The following is a 17,866-nucleotide window of genomic DNA, read 5'->3' on the forward strand; positions in this document are numbered from 1 at the left end:
ACATACAAAAAGCAATTCATAATTTTCTTGAAAAAATGTAGACTAAATAAACCTCACTCAAGATATATACTCATACAAGTCAAACACCCGAAGGTCCTAAACAAAGCGTAGATAAGCCATAGATAATAGATAAAGCCAAAAGTTCCTAATCTGTCAAAAACTCGCCCCAGTCCACCCCCTTATCCGTTTAGTTCAGTAGTCGCAGCAGAGTCGCGCAAACCGAACGTGTGCCGAAATTCGAATCAGAGCATTGATGTAAAAGTTTGTGCGAACCTAATTTGTGCTGTGCGTGCCAAAAGTTGGAATCCTCTAAGGTAAGTTCATTATTTCGCCTTGTTTTTCACGTTGTTAGGCGTTTCAGTTTTTTTGTTCGATTTATACATCGTAATATCTCTCTAAATTTATATTTTTATTTTATATTATTATACGTTGAGTGTCTTTTTTTTAACATTATTTTTTATAATAATCGGCTTTTATATTTGTTATTTTTAGTAATTTATAGTTTATTTCTTTTGTCTTCTTGTAAGTATTTTCAATGCTTTTTTATAAATATAATTAGAAATATCATATTATATAATCTATTTAAACTTTCGCTATATCACAAAAATCATTGTTACCGATGAATAAAATTGTAGTTTTGAATAATCTAGCTCAAACCTAATTTGTACCTAATTATTTTTATTTAAGCTTAATTTCTGAATATAATTAGATAAACTAAATGTAATTCAAACGTATTCTTCTATTTAAAACGTATTATTCTTTAGCAAAATATAAAAACTAGTTAATTTCAATAGCATTTTCGCTACAAATATACAAAACCGTTTTGCAATAATTTGGATGCTATAATGCAATTAATAGCGATCTAATTATATCCCTCGGCTCGGAAATAATTTTATAAAGGTAAATATTGTTGTATGGATAAATAAAATATCAAAATTGTCATTCAATTTATAACAAAAAGACATCTGTAACAGCGTTTGAATAGAACTACGGATTTACGTAGCGTTCATCTACCACTTTCGTAGCTATATAGATATTATTATGTCTAGTTAAATAGATTTTACAAAAAAATATATGTATATATGGTCTATGGTAGAGGGACCACAAACTTAAAACGCGTTTAGCTCTGACCCTGAACACCCACCCTACTCTTAGATTGCATAATCTTACATACCACAAATGTAAAACAACTTTAAACCATTGGCTCGGTACACTCAACTGTAACAACCATTGAACAGAATCATTGATAAATCCTGTAATATAAATTTTCCCTTAATCCATCTTTTTTATTCACACTTTGACTTACATTTGGTTCATCTTTCACACACACACACAAGTACAGTCATCATCATATATTCATATATTTATAATTTTTCGATTAGGTACCTACCCTCGTTTTAAAACCGCTTGTGTTGGTTATTTTTGTTGAAACTTTGTTAGTTTAAAGAAGAGCGAAGCTTCACTGTCACAGGTCTCCGACTTACTAGCCTCAATCAAAATTATATTGTACATAGCTAAACAAATAAAGAAATTTTTTTTAATAAGTCAATTTTTTTAGAATTGTTCCTTATTATAAGCATGGTATTGAAGCAGACTTTTAAAGGGAATATTGGAGAGCCTATGCATATTATAGAGCAGTGTTGGCCTAGTGGTTTCAGCATGCGACTCTCATCCCTGAGGTCGTAGGTTAGATCCCCGGCTGTGCACCAATGGACTTTCTTTCTATGTGCGCATTTAACATTAGCTCGAACGGTGAAGGAAAACATCGTGAGGAAACCGGCTTGTCTTAGACCCAAAAAGTCGACGGCGTGCGTCAGGTTCAGAAGGCTGATCACCCACTTGCCTATTTGATTAACAAATGATCATGAAACACATACAGAATCTGAGGCTCAGACCTAAAAAGGTTGTAGCGCCATTGATTTATTTATGCAATTTATATTGTGAAAACAGATTCTGGTACTCTTAGTATATGTCGACTATGTTGTACATACGCGGTGCGTTTTGCCTTTTTATTCTGACGCCTAAAGTTTCCAGGCCCTAACTCGGTTCCACCAACACAGTGTTAGTTTTCGGGATTTCTTTTGCTACCTGGTAAAGATTCTCGCGCCACTCAAGCCCATTGCGTAATGAAACTTTTGGCGTCAAGAAGAATAATGTAGGTATGTAGAGAATACTTCCTACAAAAGGACATTGCATTCCTACAGAAAGACTATTGTAAATACTTCTTCAGATAAAATTCTTACTATTGATGTAAACAATTAAATCGGCGTCAAAGAGAGGCGAAATAATTTGTGATACGATGTAAAGATATACTAAACGGGAAGACAAAATGTCTCTATAAAACAGCCACCTCTACAAAACCATTAAAACTTGTGAAAACTTTTTAACAAACCATGTAGTTTTGCCGCCAAAATGGCCGAGCGTTCAAAAACTTTTAAATAGGACCATTATCTCACATAGTTGTTCTTAAACGTTAACTCTTACACTTAGATACGGCTGTAATATGACGAGTACTTTTATAGTAAATAGAATTGACAAGCTTTAAAATAAAAAATCTAATAAAATTCTATTATAGGGCATTCCTAAATACAGAAATTATATTTATAACTTTAGATTGTTACAGAGGGAAATTCAAAATTATTGGATTTGCGTTCCCTAATTGGCATAATTTCATTAAATCTGATAAAAGCCAAGAGGCTTATTGCTGATGGACAAACGTTAAAAAAAATTAATATAACGTTCTGTGATAACCTGTGCCAGTAATTATTTATTCTATAGAAATAGAACTTTTATTTATAATTCGATACTGCAAAACACACTCACTGTTCACTTCTTTATGAAATATTTTTATAAACATAAAACACAAAGTCGGCTCTATCAACTAGCCCGGACATATAACAGACACTGTACACAGAAATATACCCTTTCACGTGACATCACTCGCAATTTTATTTAATTGAAATCGTGCCCATTTATAAAAGTGGCTTTTAAAAAATATTTTTTATGAAAACACTAACGTGAACTATTTTTATACCTACATTTTCCGGTTGAAACCGGAAAGGCGTGGTACGAATTTCCTGCGGTGTTGGTACAAAAATGAAGCCATTTCACTTTATCTAAATGCTCCTATAAAATTGAAAAACGCATTTATTCACCTCTCTTTATTTTCCTGAATATTCTGCAGGCTTTAAATTTAATGCTATGTAATTTGTTAACGATTAAGCAAGAGTTTGTAAAGAAGAATATTATTTAAAATAAAAAGTGACCTATCGAAACATATATATCAAAATAAAACTACGTTAATATTGTATTAAGCTGATTAGGACCGGTAAAGCTTTCAAACTTAGATAAGGATAAACATCCTTTCTTATCTTCTATAAATAAGAGATAATTTATAGATATCTATAAAGCTTTTTATCTAAGAATATAAAACGGCTTCCATGGCTTTCTGTCCATGGACACTGTCAATGCCAGAGGGCTCGTGAGTGCGTTACCGACCTTTCAGTATTAAAAAGTAAAGAGAACTAATTTGAAAAGTCGAATAACGCACTCAAATTTGATATTTAAAGCATTTAAACAATGTTATCTGTACCGAAAATCGATTAAAAAAGATCGGAGTAAAAGTATCTGAATAGACATTTAAATATCATTTCAAACATAAGTAGGCTATTAAGCCCTAAACATTCTTGAGTCAGGTATAAACAATGGAAAGAGCTCGTTAAAAAATCACTTCGAACGATCCCTGGTAATTTTAGTCTCCGGCCCACCCATTCATATTACCTTATTGCCGCCATATTTTCTCGTTCTAACTAGAGGCAAACGCAAATTGTCTCCTTAATAAAAGGCTTGTAGGATAAAAGACATTTTTAAAAGAAAATATTGTTGAAAACGTATTTTACTAATATCTTTAATCCTTGTATAAACAGAAATTTATACAAAGATTTAAATATATCTATCAGAGGGTTTTAAAAATGTCACGGAAACAAACTATGTGACGGTTTTTACATATAAATATTTAGCTAGCTTGGATACTTTAAAGATTTAACGAAATACAATTAGATAGGAGAATTAAGGGAAACCAAATATTTAGATATTGTAAACAGAAAAAATATAATTTCTATAGGACCTAAAATAGTAAATAAGCCTTACATTTACTAAAATTCCACCTAATTCACAAATATACTTAGTACATTATTTAAACCGCTTAAAAATTTAATCCATCAAACTTTTAAGCGTTTACGTTTGAAAAAAAACTTGGGCTGACCGATACATTCCAAACAAAACGCTCTAAGATCATTGTTTTCCAATTTCATACCACGAATACGGAATAAAAGACATTCCAACAACCTTTTCACTCAAATTATTTGAGCCCCACATACCTGCTTTCTACCTGCTTATTTTTTGTTAATCTTCTATTGTTAAATTGTCACCCCACGGAATAAAGCATACCTGGCTGGAGGCAAGTTTGAACATGAAATTTTTAAAGTAAATACATAAATTACGAGGGTCTTGTGCATATTTTATTAGTTATTACAGTTAGAAATTTTATAAAAAATAAAAATTAATCAATGGCGCTACAAACTTCTTAGGTCTGGGCCTCAGATTTCTGTATCTGTTTTATTTGTTAATCTAATAGGCAAGTAGGTGATCAGCCTCCTGTGCCTGACGCACGCCATGGACTTTTTGGGTGTAAGGCACGCTGGTTTTCTCAGTCCATTGTTGCATAGCCGCGAAGTAGCGACCTCAGGGATGAGAGTCGCACGCTGAAGCTACTATGCCAACACTGCTCTTATAGAAATTGTATCCTTATAGAACACTGGTTAATCTTTAACCAAAAAGCCAAGAAGGTAGTGCTTGAACAATCGAACGAGGTATCCCCGTAGGCATATTTACACATAATACTACCGCTTTTAGCAAAATTCAAACCTATAATAAATGTAATACAAATAGAAATAGATCCTCGGCGTGAAGTCCCATTATATAAACTATAATTTATTACATTATTCGTTGCGACAAATGTAGTTTATTTCTTTTAATAATACGCTACGCTATATCAATAATACTTTATCTGTTTGTCCTTGTCATGAGGCAGATAAATATAAATAAAGTGATGAAGATCATACACACATTACAGTTGGAGCGAAGTTAGGTTTTTTCTTTCTCTTCAAATTCCCGTGTTAATGTTACATAGCATAAGTACCATGTAGTAAATAGTACTATTATATCTCTCTTATCTACTATTGCCACATAAAATCTAAATATGCCACATAAAATGTCAAATAAAATCTAATCGGATTAGTTTCAGGAATTGTATTCCACTAATTATAGAGACAGAATTTGCCCTTTGGAATGAGGCCTTTACCACAGGTTACAAGAAAGAATGAGATTTACTAAATTATTGAAACATTATTTTATTTATTTTCATCATAATATACTATAACATTACATATCACATTTTAAATGATATTTATAAGGGAGGAAAAAAACTATTTTTAATGTAATACGAGACAAACAGGCAGTAGGCTCAACTAATGTTAAGTGATGACCGCCACCCATGGACACTCACATTACCAGAAGACTCGCAAGTGCTTTGCCGGCCTTTTAAGAAAAAGTCCTAGTCTTTAGACTAAGTTGTGAAGTTATACAATATCCATTAGAAACTAAATGTTATATCTGAGTTTTAATTACAAAGGATTTAACTTTATTATATCATGTCCTGATTTAACGCTCACCGTCGTATCGTTATTAAAACTATCTGAGGCTATAACTTCATTGGTGTTAAGTTTGTTTGTATCAATTTATTGTTATTACCGTTATATAAGCGTATTTACTTTACAAATACCTTTAAAAGTAGCGGAAGATATTTCTCTATCCTTTATATCCAAAGATTCCTAAGTGTGTCGATTTCTACAATATCTGTAATGAAATCACTGCGGCTATTTCGGCAACCTATTATATAATATACAGCTTTTCCACCAAGACACTGGGCCGGCTTCCCTGCAATGGTTAGACTGGGCAAGGATATTCCCTGTAGGTTGAAGGTGTTCGGTGAACTGTTCACCCTACCTAGAAATGTTATCAGTACTTATGTTAATTTATGTCTTTGGTATTATGTATGCATCTATTCTTTTAAAGTAAGTTAATACTTTTTAAGTAATAATTTATAGAAAATATTTTTGATAAAATGAGGAATGTTTGCGTTTGTTACGCTTAGGGAATAAAAAAATATTATGAGTTGTAAACAAACATGAAATATAACTATTTCAATATAGAGAATCTAAACAGGTCAAAATACACTTTTCAAATACGAAACGTGTTGCGTGTCTGTGAAAAGTCTAGCCGCGCTGTTGACGAAATATAATCAGTTTAAGTGCACCTACCTGGCGACAAAGTTGTGAGGTTTAAAGGCGTTTTTAATGTCCGAGGTAGAAATGAATCACTTGCTCCTGTGGGATGTAAAGTCCACACCATCGCTGATAGTCAGAAAACTGGTTGATATTATTATGTGTCTGTATATTATGGAGTGTAGGTAAAATTCAAAGACGAGACAGACGAGTTAGAGTTTAATATGACTCCCGGATCTCAGTTAAAGTCTTCATACATTGGTAAAGCCTTTATATAAACTTGTAAGAGGCAATCAATCAAATGTACCATGAACACAGCTAATTGACTTAAGTGAAAACCTGTATTGAAACTTTTCACTCGCTAAAGATTAAGTCGAGTTACGTTAATTTGTCAAAGTTGAATATCCAACAAAATGCCTGAGATGTGTCTTAGAAGTTTTGAGTGGGGGGGATTAACTTGTGCTTCGTGATAGGTACTTTTCACTTACGTAGGTAAGTTAGTAAGCCTTTTGAGTAATGCCACACTTTCCTGATAATTTTCTTTGTGAAAAAGTTGTTACATTTTAAGAAAAAGGTAAAATAATATATGAGGATTATTATATACTGAATTAAGGTGTGAAGTTAGCAGATTTCCAGCGATTTAATCTGTATGACCTTGAAAGTAGCGCTTATACATAAGTATTGTAATTAATTTAGTTCTCTGTTCAATGTTTTCTTCTAAATGTACATTTTTTTATTCTAAAACAAACCAGTGGCGCTACAACCTTTCCTGGGCCTCAGATTTATGTATCTGTTTCATCATCATTATTTTCGATAAACACTAGCCGTTGACTTTTTGGGTTACGGGCATGCCGGATTCCTAAAGATGTTTCATTTACCGTACGAATGAATGTTAATGCGCATTTGCACATTGTGCAAAAATAGATGTCGCTGTGAAAAACATTTACTAGCTTAATACCGATATTTCCTAAACAAAAGGCTTGAATATGCTTAATTAACTAAATAATTCTAATATTTATAAATAAATTTTAATAATGACTGTGGTATTTTAATGAAATATATCAATATTCCAAATAAATCAGCTATTTATTAATCAAATCACAATAGAAGCTTTGTAATGTTCTAAATTTGAACATTGTATTATGGTTGGCTGAAAATAGTCACTATTATTTTCTTTACGGTACAAAATAGGCAATTTAACAAACTAATATTTCGTTTTGATTTCAGCTTTTAATTTGTAAATGACATTCATCCATTATATTTTTGTTTATAAGCTATCTTAAATACTGCTACTAAATTTGCTTGTTATGCACCATACACATCTAGTCCGTAGTAGGTACGCCATATATAAATTTAATAAAAAAATTGTAGCTAGCACTATCGATCTGGACCTTAGCTCAAACCGCCTTCCTTTAATTTTAAAAAGTAGCTGCAAAATTATGGTCCAAGACCTGTCAGTTTCCTAACTATTTATTTATTTACCTATGAACAAGCCTAAATTCTGATTAAATTGCGATTTCCGCTTTATCGGTCAAAACTGTTGTAACTTTTTGTAATAAATGCACTTAGAATTTAATGTAAAATGAAACACTGGAATCGCCACGTCTATTATATTTGTTAAGTATATTGGGTTTGTATCAGGAAAGTATTTGAATCCTCATCCTCAGTATATTTTTTATTTTATTTAGATTTTAATGGTTAAAATAATCGGTGATGTTGGTAAAAACAATATCCGTTCAGGAAGTAAACAATTTCTTGTCTAAACCTACTGCATGCGAAGTCATTATTTAATTTGCGCAATGAAAGCTTAATGAAAGCTCCGTATTTGCAAAGCTATTTCACGTCCACACTAAATGTTAAACGTGAACTATTCGGGATAATAATAAAGGTAGATCTTAATATAAAGGGACAACTATTTAATAATATATTATATATATATATATACTAAAATATATGTCTGTTTAGTTCACCCGAGTTCTATGTATGAGATATTACTATATCTAACTCTTCTTTATCAGATAAACCTAACGGATATGTTGTTTGAGAGACATTGGTAACCAGAGACTGCAACAAATGAATTATCATCAGCAGACTTTTTGGTCCATCTTTAGTTGACTCCTTATTTTTCTCCAACTCGACCGTTGCGCCTTTGCATCCATTTGCAGCATGCTTTGTGGTGTCGTAAGTCTATATTGACAGTCTTTTGTTCTGCCGAGGTGTAAAGGATAGAGAAATATCATTCAAGGATTCTGGGTCTATCGGGTCTTGTGGATGCGCGCTATATAGGCAACAATAGAACAATAACATATAACAATAGAAATAGACAAATAATTTTAAACATCTTACTGCTAAACACAGTTTCTTACAGATATTTGCATTGGTAATTGGTAAACTTTACCATTCAAATCTAAACAAAATGCAAAAATACAAACACGAAACGAGACAGATAAAGGTTAATATAGCTTTAACAAGATTACTCAAATTAAAAAAAACTAAATTAAATGACAAAAACTATGTCCCATACTTAGGAGATGCCTTCAAATACTCTTCCCGATACAAAACTACTATACCAAACAAAAGGCCAACTGACCTGCGGCGTTTTCAGTGTTTCATTTTACATTAAATTCTAAGTGCATTTATTACGAAAGCTTATTACAATTTGCAGTCTAAAATAAAAATCCATTACTAGTGCGCTTTTAAGCGCCTTACAACGTAATTACGGCCAGGTAATAAATATTTTTATTTGAAATCTTCTTTGTTCCCGATCCTACGTTGCCAGTAGCGTAACAATGGGAAGTTACGTCACTAAAAGGCCCCTAAATGAATTCTAAATAGAAATGCTCTCCGGCCATGTCACAGGCCCCAACAAATATAATTAAGCCACTGAATGTCGCCATAAAGAAAGAGTATATTTTTATAAAGAATATTTGCTGTTTTTTAGCATGAAATGGAGAATAGTGCTAAGTTATAAGAGTATTGTCTTTTAAGCTAAATGAGAAAATTCTCTAGACTGAGGGAAGGCTGTTATAATAATGAATTTTTAAAATGGCACGACCGCACAGTGCTAGCTAAAATAATATTTTAATCCTAAGTGGCTGAATTTAAAATTCGCTTATTAACCAAATTTATAAAAACAGTTGTATCTTGATTATTTAAATTTAACCATCTCTCTTGGCTGAAACAGTTCGACCGGATTAAATTTTTACAAAACAAAGTTTTTGACAATTATATTTTAGATGACTAGATTTCACATTGGGTTTTTGCAAAATAGATGTCATGAGTGGACGAAGATGTCATAAAATTCTCTTTCCAAGAAGTATATATAAAGATATTTACGGTTACAAATTTATAATGTATAGTTCCATATACATAGGACTATCTAAACCAGTATTTGACTTAAGGGGAGCAATTTGAAAATGGACTCGACGTTTTTAATTATATGTTTATATATTTTATTCCTAAAACCTATCATTTAAGTTTTTAAAATAAACAGTTAAATTGTTTATATTAAAAAAAATATGTTACTAGGCTAAAGTGGGGCATGGCATTAAAATCAGTGCATATGAATGATTACATTAATTTAAATCATTTTGCTTGTTACTAAAACGAAATTATTTGAATCAATTAAAATTTTAGCTGTTATTCAGCGTTAATGTAAGAAAAGTTTAAACAAGTTAACTTTGCGCTGGTCCCGGATGAATAGCTTTTATGGATTAATCGGTCATCCTGGAATTAATAACGGTGGAAATTGTAAAGATATTTCCACAATAACTTCCAAATTCGCTTCGCAATTCAATGTTTATTTCAGCTCTACATTAACTCTGAAAAGAAAATTGTATAAGTTTGTATTTAAACCAGTTATAAAGACTAGCGCTAGATTTTGAAGTCTGTCGTATATTCTAAATTACGGGAGTTACGTTCGGTGGCGGTTGTTGGAGGGATGTTCAAATGTATGTTAAATGAATCTCTTTGTTTGAAGCTGGATGTCAACTGGGTTTAATTGTTTAAACTACGAGCTTGTTACCAACATAAAATTAGAGGTAATGCTGGATTAACAAAAACTGACTAGTCTTAAGTTACAAAGTTACCTATAAAGAATATACGTGTAGTCGATAATGTTATATATTTTAATTTATTATAATTTCCCTTTTTAAGAATTTTCCACACTCACCTGCTGCTTAGCTGCTCGGTCACATAACTGCCTCATTGTGTGCCTGATAGGCTAGGATGTAGGCTACCCTTTTTATAAAAAAAACAAGGCCCAATGCGTTGATATTCACTACATTAAAATTGTTCCTAATTTAAAATATTAAAATGTATGAGTGGTAAAAACTAAAGTGCTCATTTTGGCTACAAGTGTGTGATGATTGCTGACATTTGGTTTGCGCTTCTAATTTTTAACAAAATATATATATTTAACCTAATTAATGTTAGGTTACATAACTCGGGAATTTATAATCTTACCATGTTTTTTTAACAAAAAAAACTAATCTATATGTGTATCATCAATAAATTGTTATTTCTGATTGCATTAATTTATACATTTAATAAATCACTATTCAAAAATTATAACCTATAAACCAAACCAATGGCAAAGGAAAAATATATCAAATTGTATATTTGATTAATAGTATTTCTTAATCTAGTTTATTATCATTTATTTTTGTTGTAATATTTCTTTTTTCTTTTATAATTGAATGTGTGTCATGCTCATGCATGTATTGTGTTTTTGTATATTGTGTGTTCTCTGTATGTGTTTCGTCAGTGTGTCTTGTAAATAAATAAATAGCTATGTAGTGAACATCAGCGCATTGGACCTTGTGTTTTTTATAAACAGGGGAGCCTACATCCTAGCCTATCAGGCACGCAATCAGGCAGATATGTGACCGAGTAGCTAAGCAGTAGGGGAGTGTCGAAAACTCTTAAAAAGGGACATTATTGACTTAATGGGTTGGCGTTTCCGCCGGGCCCGGGTGACAACTACTCCGGAAATATCGTCATGATATTTATGGGCGAGTCAGAACCTGCTGCCCGGCGCTACCCGCGTTACCTCGCGTGCTATTTATGTTAGCGACACGTTTGACAATCTTGCCGCAGAAATTTTCCAGCAACATGTAAGATAGCCCATCCCGGTATACCCTCATGCCAGTCTCGAGCTCCAGCACCTGGACCTTTCGAAAGTCACATGGGCTTGTGTTAATTGCGCACATAGTCGTAGAGAAACAAATCCATTGCTGCACAGCGATTTGAATGCTCGACTTCAGGGTTGAGAATTGATACTTTAGCTACAATATAGTTAGTGGTGGCGCCTTGAGGTTTCAGTGCGTATGCACAAGAGCGAGTCCCACAAAACCTATGCACTAAGCATTCGCGCCGCGGGTATGCGGAATGCATTTCCCCAAGTAAAGAAAAAGCCACAAGATAGTTGAATATATTGCTCTTTCCATTTCACATAAAAGGTAAACGGCAAAGGAAACGTCGGAATCGTTGTAAGTCGAAAATAGGTAACAATTTTACTTGCTCCAACTTTTATGTTTTGCAATCGAAATCTCCTGTCTCGCTCAAAGAGTCGAACTTTAACATCCAAAGAGCATTGATACAAAGCCCTTTCAATATTTAAATGTATACGGTTCTTTGACAAAATAAATGTAAGGAACAAAGAAGTTGTTCTTTCACGAACTAATTCCTTTGAGGCGAATTAACATCAAATCTTTTGTGTTTCAAGTACCGCGGCTTATCTTAACTTGTAAAAATGTCATAAATTTACTATGTGTAGCAAATGACGTGAACAAAGAATTGTACATCCTATCAGGTCCTGGCCATATTTCTGTACGATTTTTATTTGATTAATCTCCTGTGCCTGACACACCGTCCACTTTTTGGCTCGCATGCATGGCGGTTTCCTCACGCTATATTCCTTCACTGTACGAACGACAATTGTATGCGCACATAGAATAGTATGGCATAGTTGTGGCACAGCTGGATTGTTGAATCTACGACCTCAGGGTTGAGAGATGCACGCTTTTAAAGCCACAATCTAATACTGTACTACTATACTTACACCACAATATGATTGCCATTTCCATGTCAGCACAACACAGAAATCCATAAATGTTAACTGTGTCATTGTAATGTTGATTTATCATTAAAAATATTGGGGGATTCGCTATAGCTATGGACAATGTAACTAGTGACGCTGATGCAAAAATGCCTACATAATAGACAGTGGCTATTATCTTTATTAGTCTTTAAATGAAATCCTAAACTAATTTTACCGTTTCGGTACCTTAATTAATGTTAGATTAGACAACTAGAAGATACATTTGAAAAAGTCCTATACCTTTAGGGCGGCAACGTAACCACTAACATGGGTGTCCATGGGTAGCGGTGACTGCCTTGTTCCATAGACTCATTTGTCTTCCTTATGTGTTCTTATTAAGAAGACCGCTTTAATTAAAAAAAACATTTACACATATTTATTATTGTAGCGCTAATTCTGATAAAGACACGCTTAAAATTCCCATTTAGGTACACGATAAACCCTTGATGTCAGCAAAATACCTTTGTCTTCTTAAATAGAAAAAGTATTGTAAAATTTTGTTTTAATGGTAGCAACCTGTGTGTCTTGAAATTTATTTCACAATTTTATGTATTTAATAACGTTTATTTATTGAGAAATGATTTTATTTAAAAACAAGTAAAATGTGGAGACTAAAATATATTTATGTATATATTCCTTTTCATATACACATTGGTCAATATGGATAAGTAATTAGAAAAGTTTAGTTCAGTTTCTACACCATACCTCAATAAAATTGTGCCTTATGAGTTATTTCCAAATTAAAAAATGTATTTATTTCATTAAAATATTTCATCTCCATTACCGTAGCTAACAAAGCGGTGGCCTTAATTAAAAAAGTCGAATCCTGTGAAGGGTTCAAAAAATCCAATACGTAATAATCATTTGATGAAACAAAGGACATCTTACGGCCTTTTTTGTCTCTTATTAAGCCTTCGGGAATGAAAGGAAGTAATTAAAAGTAGACTTAATTAGATGGCAACCTTTTTCTATTAAACCGAAAAGAATAATGTTGGTCTTAAATTCAAGATTTTGTATTATTATTTTAAATTCAATTATTTTTTAGTAAAATTCCATTTTTAAGAAATACAATGTATCGTAATTTTTATAGTGTAAAATACACTTTGAAAATCTGTCTGTATAATTTTATATTTTAATAGGCTGTTTATGAAGAGACATAGGGTATCGGTCACTTAATTAATTTTTATAATAAATTGTTATTATTTACATTTACTACCGGCTCACGAATGACTGGAGATACTTATCATTAGGAAAATGTCTGTTTCTCTGCTCATAGTTAAAATAACGCTGAAAACATACAAAGGAAATACGTTGAGCAATAATAGACTCGCTTGTCACCACAATACATCACCAGGATCAAAGGACACAATATCAGTCAAACAATAGAAGTGCATGATTCAACCGACCTCCCCCTGCTCTACAATAATTAGTCTGAGTGCATGCGACGCGACCGCCACTAAAGTCCGCTATTTACAGCCTTTTAAATTTATGACGTTAATTACTTAATAGTAAACATAGCTGATACTAAAAAATGCAATTAAATATCACAATTTTGTGCATATTAAAAAGAACAAAACACATGCATAAAACCTCGCCTCACTGAAAGCAATTTGAAAATAGAACATTTTTTAATTATATGTTTTACTTGTTCCAGGCATACTGAGAAAGCTGAGAAGCATGAAGACCCTCGTTCAATATTTACTTTTTACTCTCGCACTGACTTCAGTTCAAATATCCTACACTGAGAGTCGACTAAATGAAAAACGCCGAGATAAAACTGAAAGGAGATACCACGCCGTTCAGGCTAAAGACAACATGTGTGAAATAGCAAACAGAGATTCGAAAGTCCACTGTTACTGTGAGAACACAGAAATAAAAACAGCAACACGCGCTGACTGTTGGGTGTTCAACGGTGGTATTGACGACACAGATCCTATATGGACCAGTTTTAACTCTCAACCCTTCCTGGAAAAGCTTACATTCAATATACGCTCGGATGGAGCTCTTAAATTCGTTCCTCTCAACGTAATTCATAAGTTAAAGCGATTGCAAAAATTGCAAATACACTATGCGACGTTAAACAAAATCGAGAAAAAGACGTTTACGAACATGTCGACAGTAAGAGAAATAACGTTAATGAACAACAAAATAATGGAGCTGGACTTCTCCGCGTTCGCAAACCTCCCTTCGCTCGTAAACTTGACTATAAAAGGAAATAAAGTGACCGAGATCCAGAGGGATGTTTTCGTCGATTTACCGAGTCTCAGATATCTCGATTTATCGTTTAACAGTATTAATCTAGCTCACGATGGATGTTTCGAACATCTGAACCTACTCACCGATCTAGTATTGGAAGCTAATTTAATTTCGGTTTTAACTAGAGACACTTTTAGAGGTCTCGGTAATTTGACGAGATTGGATTTGAGATCAAACAAGTTATCAATGATAGGAGACTTGACATTTATTGAATTGTGGAACTTGAATGAGCTCCTTTTAGACAATAATGAGTTGAAATATTTATCGGAAAGGGCCTTTGATGGTTTGACGATGCTTCAAAAATTATCTATGACTGGCAACAAATTACAGACCATTAACGAAGTACTTTTGGAGGGAGTCAGAGGACTCGAATTGCTGGATTTAAGAAATAATGAAATTAAACAAATTTCCTATGAAACGATAAAACCGATTTTAGAAAATCTAAAACTAAAAACGTCTGTTTTATATTTAAGTGGTGAGTAATTATTTTATTTTTCTTTACACACCTTAATTGTGTCATAGCTAGCAGAATTATCTATTCTATTAGTATAATTATTATCAGTACTTGGCAACATAGCTCTCCCCCTCTTTATTCAATAACTCTTCAATTATTTATCGTATTAAATGACATTCAGTACCCGAATTCACTAAATTACAAGTTCAAATGTATTAAACTGATGTAGACATGTCATTTAGCAGTAAATAACACACCAGACACATTTCAAGTACGTTCACGAGAAGATAAATAACTATATTTTCAGCAAACAATGGCACGCTCCCTATAGGGCTTAAAGCCCTTCGTAAGGCACCCCTCTCGTGTTAAGCACAATTAATGAGTGTAACAGTTCCCCATACGAAGTCAACAATGGCGTTATAACACGATTTAGACACAAAGAAATATGAATTATTAAAAATCAACAAATATTACTGGTTTGTTCCCATGATAATTTCATTATGGCTTTTGTTGGACGTCGATAGCCAGTATAAGCCCTGCTTTATTAGATTACGTAGGCGGATTCCATGTGGATTCATCCGTAATTTACGATCTCATTCCGCTTTCAAATATTCCTTAACGCTGCATAAATTTATTTGTAATCATAAATATTTATTCGCAGGTAACAAATTAAGATGTGATTGTCGGTTATCCTGGATTCAAGTATTGCGTAATGAAACGAAAAGTGAACCCCTCAGACAGGCGCTCGACGAAGTCACTTGTATACCAAATATTCCGGAAAATGTCGATAATGGGATGAATACGAATGATAAACTTCAGACTGATTTGTTTGATGCTGATTCCGAGGGTGATTCACTTCAACAGGATGAAAATGACGATGAAACCTACGATGCTAAGAATGAAGACGACAAATTAGAAAATCAAGTGGTTCTCGTGGACATGCCATCGGAGACACTCCCGTGTCCAGGACAGTTGGGTCACAATGGGGAAGATTCATTGATGCTGTCTTCAAAAGATGAAAATTATTGGCAACAAAGTTCTAGTGTTAAAGCCCTATCGAACTGCTTTTTATTGATTCTAACAATACTACTGCATTAAGAGTTTAACGTAATTTATTTCGTTTAATCAATTGTTTTTGTAAGGAAAAAAGACTGGTTAAGAATATTTAATTAAATTATTCTGTAGGAAGTAGTCTGTTGGTGACAGCGAATTTTGTCTTTAGAATTTAGAAGGATGTTTTCGGATATATTTAAATCTTGTTGCTCAGTAAATAAAAATAATAGGTTTAACATTTTAACGCGATATTCATATTTTCCTCACTAAAATATAATTGAGAAAAGGGAATTTTATTCAACATTCCGCTCTATAAAATAAGAATAGATACCATCTTTTAATAACTAGTATGTACATAGAATATATGAAATTCAAGCGGAAAATTTATGCAAAAACTAACGTGTATAAGAATATTTATTTTTATAGTAACGTTTGATTTTAAACATTCGTAAGATGCTTAAATTAGTGTTTAGTATGTTCTTACTAGTATTAGTACTTAAAATAACTCAATATTTTTATTATACTTCTCCAATCTCAACAGCCATGTTTTTGATATAATAAAAAGGCTTGTTTTAGAAACAAGAAGTGTACTGGTACTCTGTAACATTTAATGATTCTGACGCTTTGTATGGAATTACGGTGGGCTTGGAATCTCACGCTGGTGTTATCCAGAATGATAATGGACACACCAGATACGAGTATCATATCGGGCTCTATAAAGCTGTACTATTTTATTTAAAAACAGTCTACTTCACTAATTTACCTACTCATTTCTGAATGTCAAATTACTTTAATATACAATTAGGTTCGCTATTTAAGGCCATTTGCATATTTTCAAATAAAAGTGATAGCATTTATAAATAGTACCTGCCAACTATATTCATATTGGCAATGTATTTTCTCCCAGTATTTGTAACTCGCATTTGGCTGGGTTTCAACTTATTGAAAATTTCATACTTGAAAATATGTTTACGGTCAACATGAAAAATGTTTCTCGACTACGACCTAAATATTGTAAACTATTTTGAACTACGTCCTTAACAGGTTCAATTTTCCGTACATTTCATTGGAACTTTTCCACTCTTAGTATACAGACACTAGCTGTCGCCCACGATTTCACCCACCTCAGATCCTGAATGGGCTTACACATTATAAAAAATAGTTGTAAACCTTAACATCAGGTGAGCCTCCTGCCCACTTGTAACATATAAAAAAAAGTAGATCCCTAAATTAGCGCGTTCGACTTCAGTCATTTCTGTGACTTTCTATAGCGACACTCAACCCAATTGCGATGTCGTTCTTTTAAAATATGAAGCGCTGATGTGGCTTCATTGGTCGCGCGTAATAAAAGCTCAACATTGAAGTAGTTTGGCTGCTGCTGTCGGGAGTTACAGACTACCAGCGCAGTATTCAATAGTTACTAAGGCAACATCATGCTTCAACTGCTAAGGAAAGTAACCGCAAAGCATTTTACATAAACATAAGATATTTTAATTTTACTTGTATAAAATATGAATTGTATAAATTACCTTGTACAAATAAATAAAGATAGTCTTATAAAATGCGATTTCACGTTTGATTGTTTAATGTTAGATATAATAAAGGATTTGTTGCGTGTAGGGTGTATTATATAATGTATAAATTGAACAAATGAACAAA

General features: G+C 32.8%; 1 protein-coding gene across 1 annotated transcript; it reads left to right on the forward strand.

The window, feature by feature from the left end:
• The first annotated feature begins 230 nt into the window (after positions 1-230).
• LOC123714400 (connectin-like) lies at positions 231-16,355 on the forward strand. Its single transcript, XM_045668640.1, has 3 exons — positions 231-314; positions 14,099-15,175; positions 15,816-16,355. The coding sequence occupies exons 2-3, from the start codon at positions 14,122-14,124 to the stop codon at positions 16,250-16,252; spliced, it is 1,491 nt and encodes a 496-aa protein (XP_045524596.1). The 5' UTR covers positions 231-314; positions 14,099-14,121; the 3' UTR covers positions 16,253-16,355.
• Positions 16,356-17,866: the final 1,511 nt, after the last annotated feature.

This window comes from Pieris brassicae, chromosome 9 (genome assembly GCF_905147105.1).
Source record: "Pieris brassicae chromosome 9, ilPieBrab1.1, whole genome shotgun sequence".
Classification (NCBI taxonomy): domain Eukaryota; kingdom Metazoa; phylum Arthropoda; class Insecta; order Lepidoptera; family Pieridae; genus Pieris; species Pieris brassicae.

Coding starts and splice junctions, on each gene's coding strand:
- LOC123714400 (XM_045668640.1), top strand. CDS start 14,122: ATGAAGACCCTCGTTCAATATTTACTTTTTACTCTCGCACTGACTTCA. Junction 15,176..15,815: donor GTCTGTTTTATATTTAAGTG/GTGAGTAATTAT, acceptor ATTTATTCGCAG/GTAACAAATTAAGATGTGAT.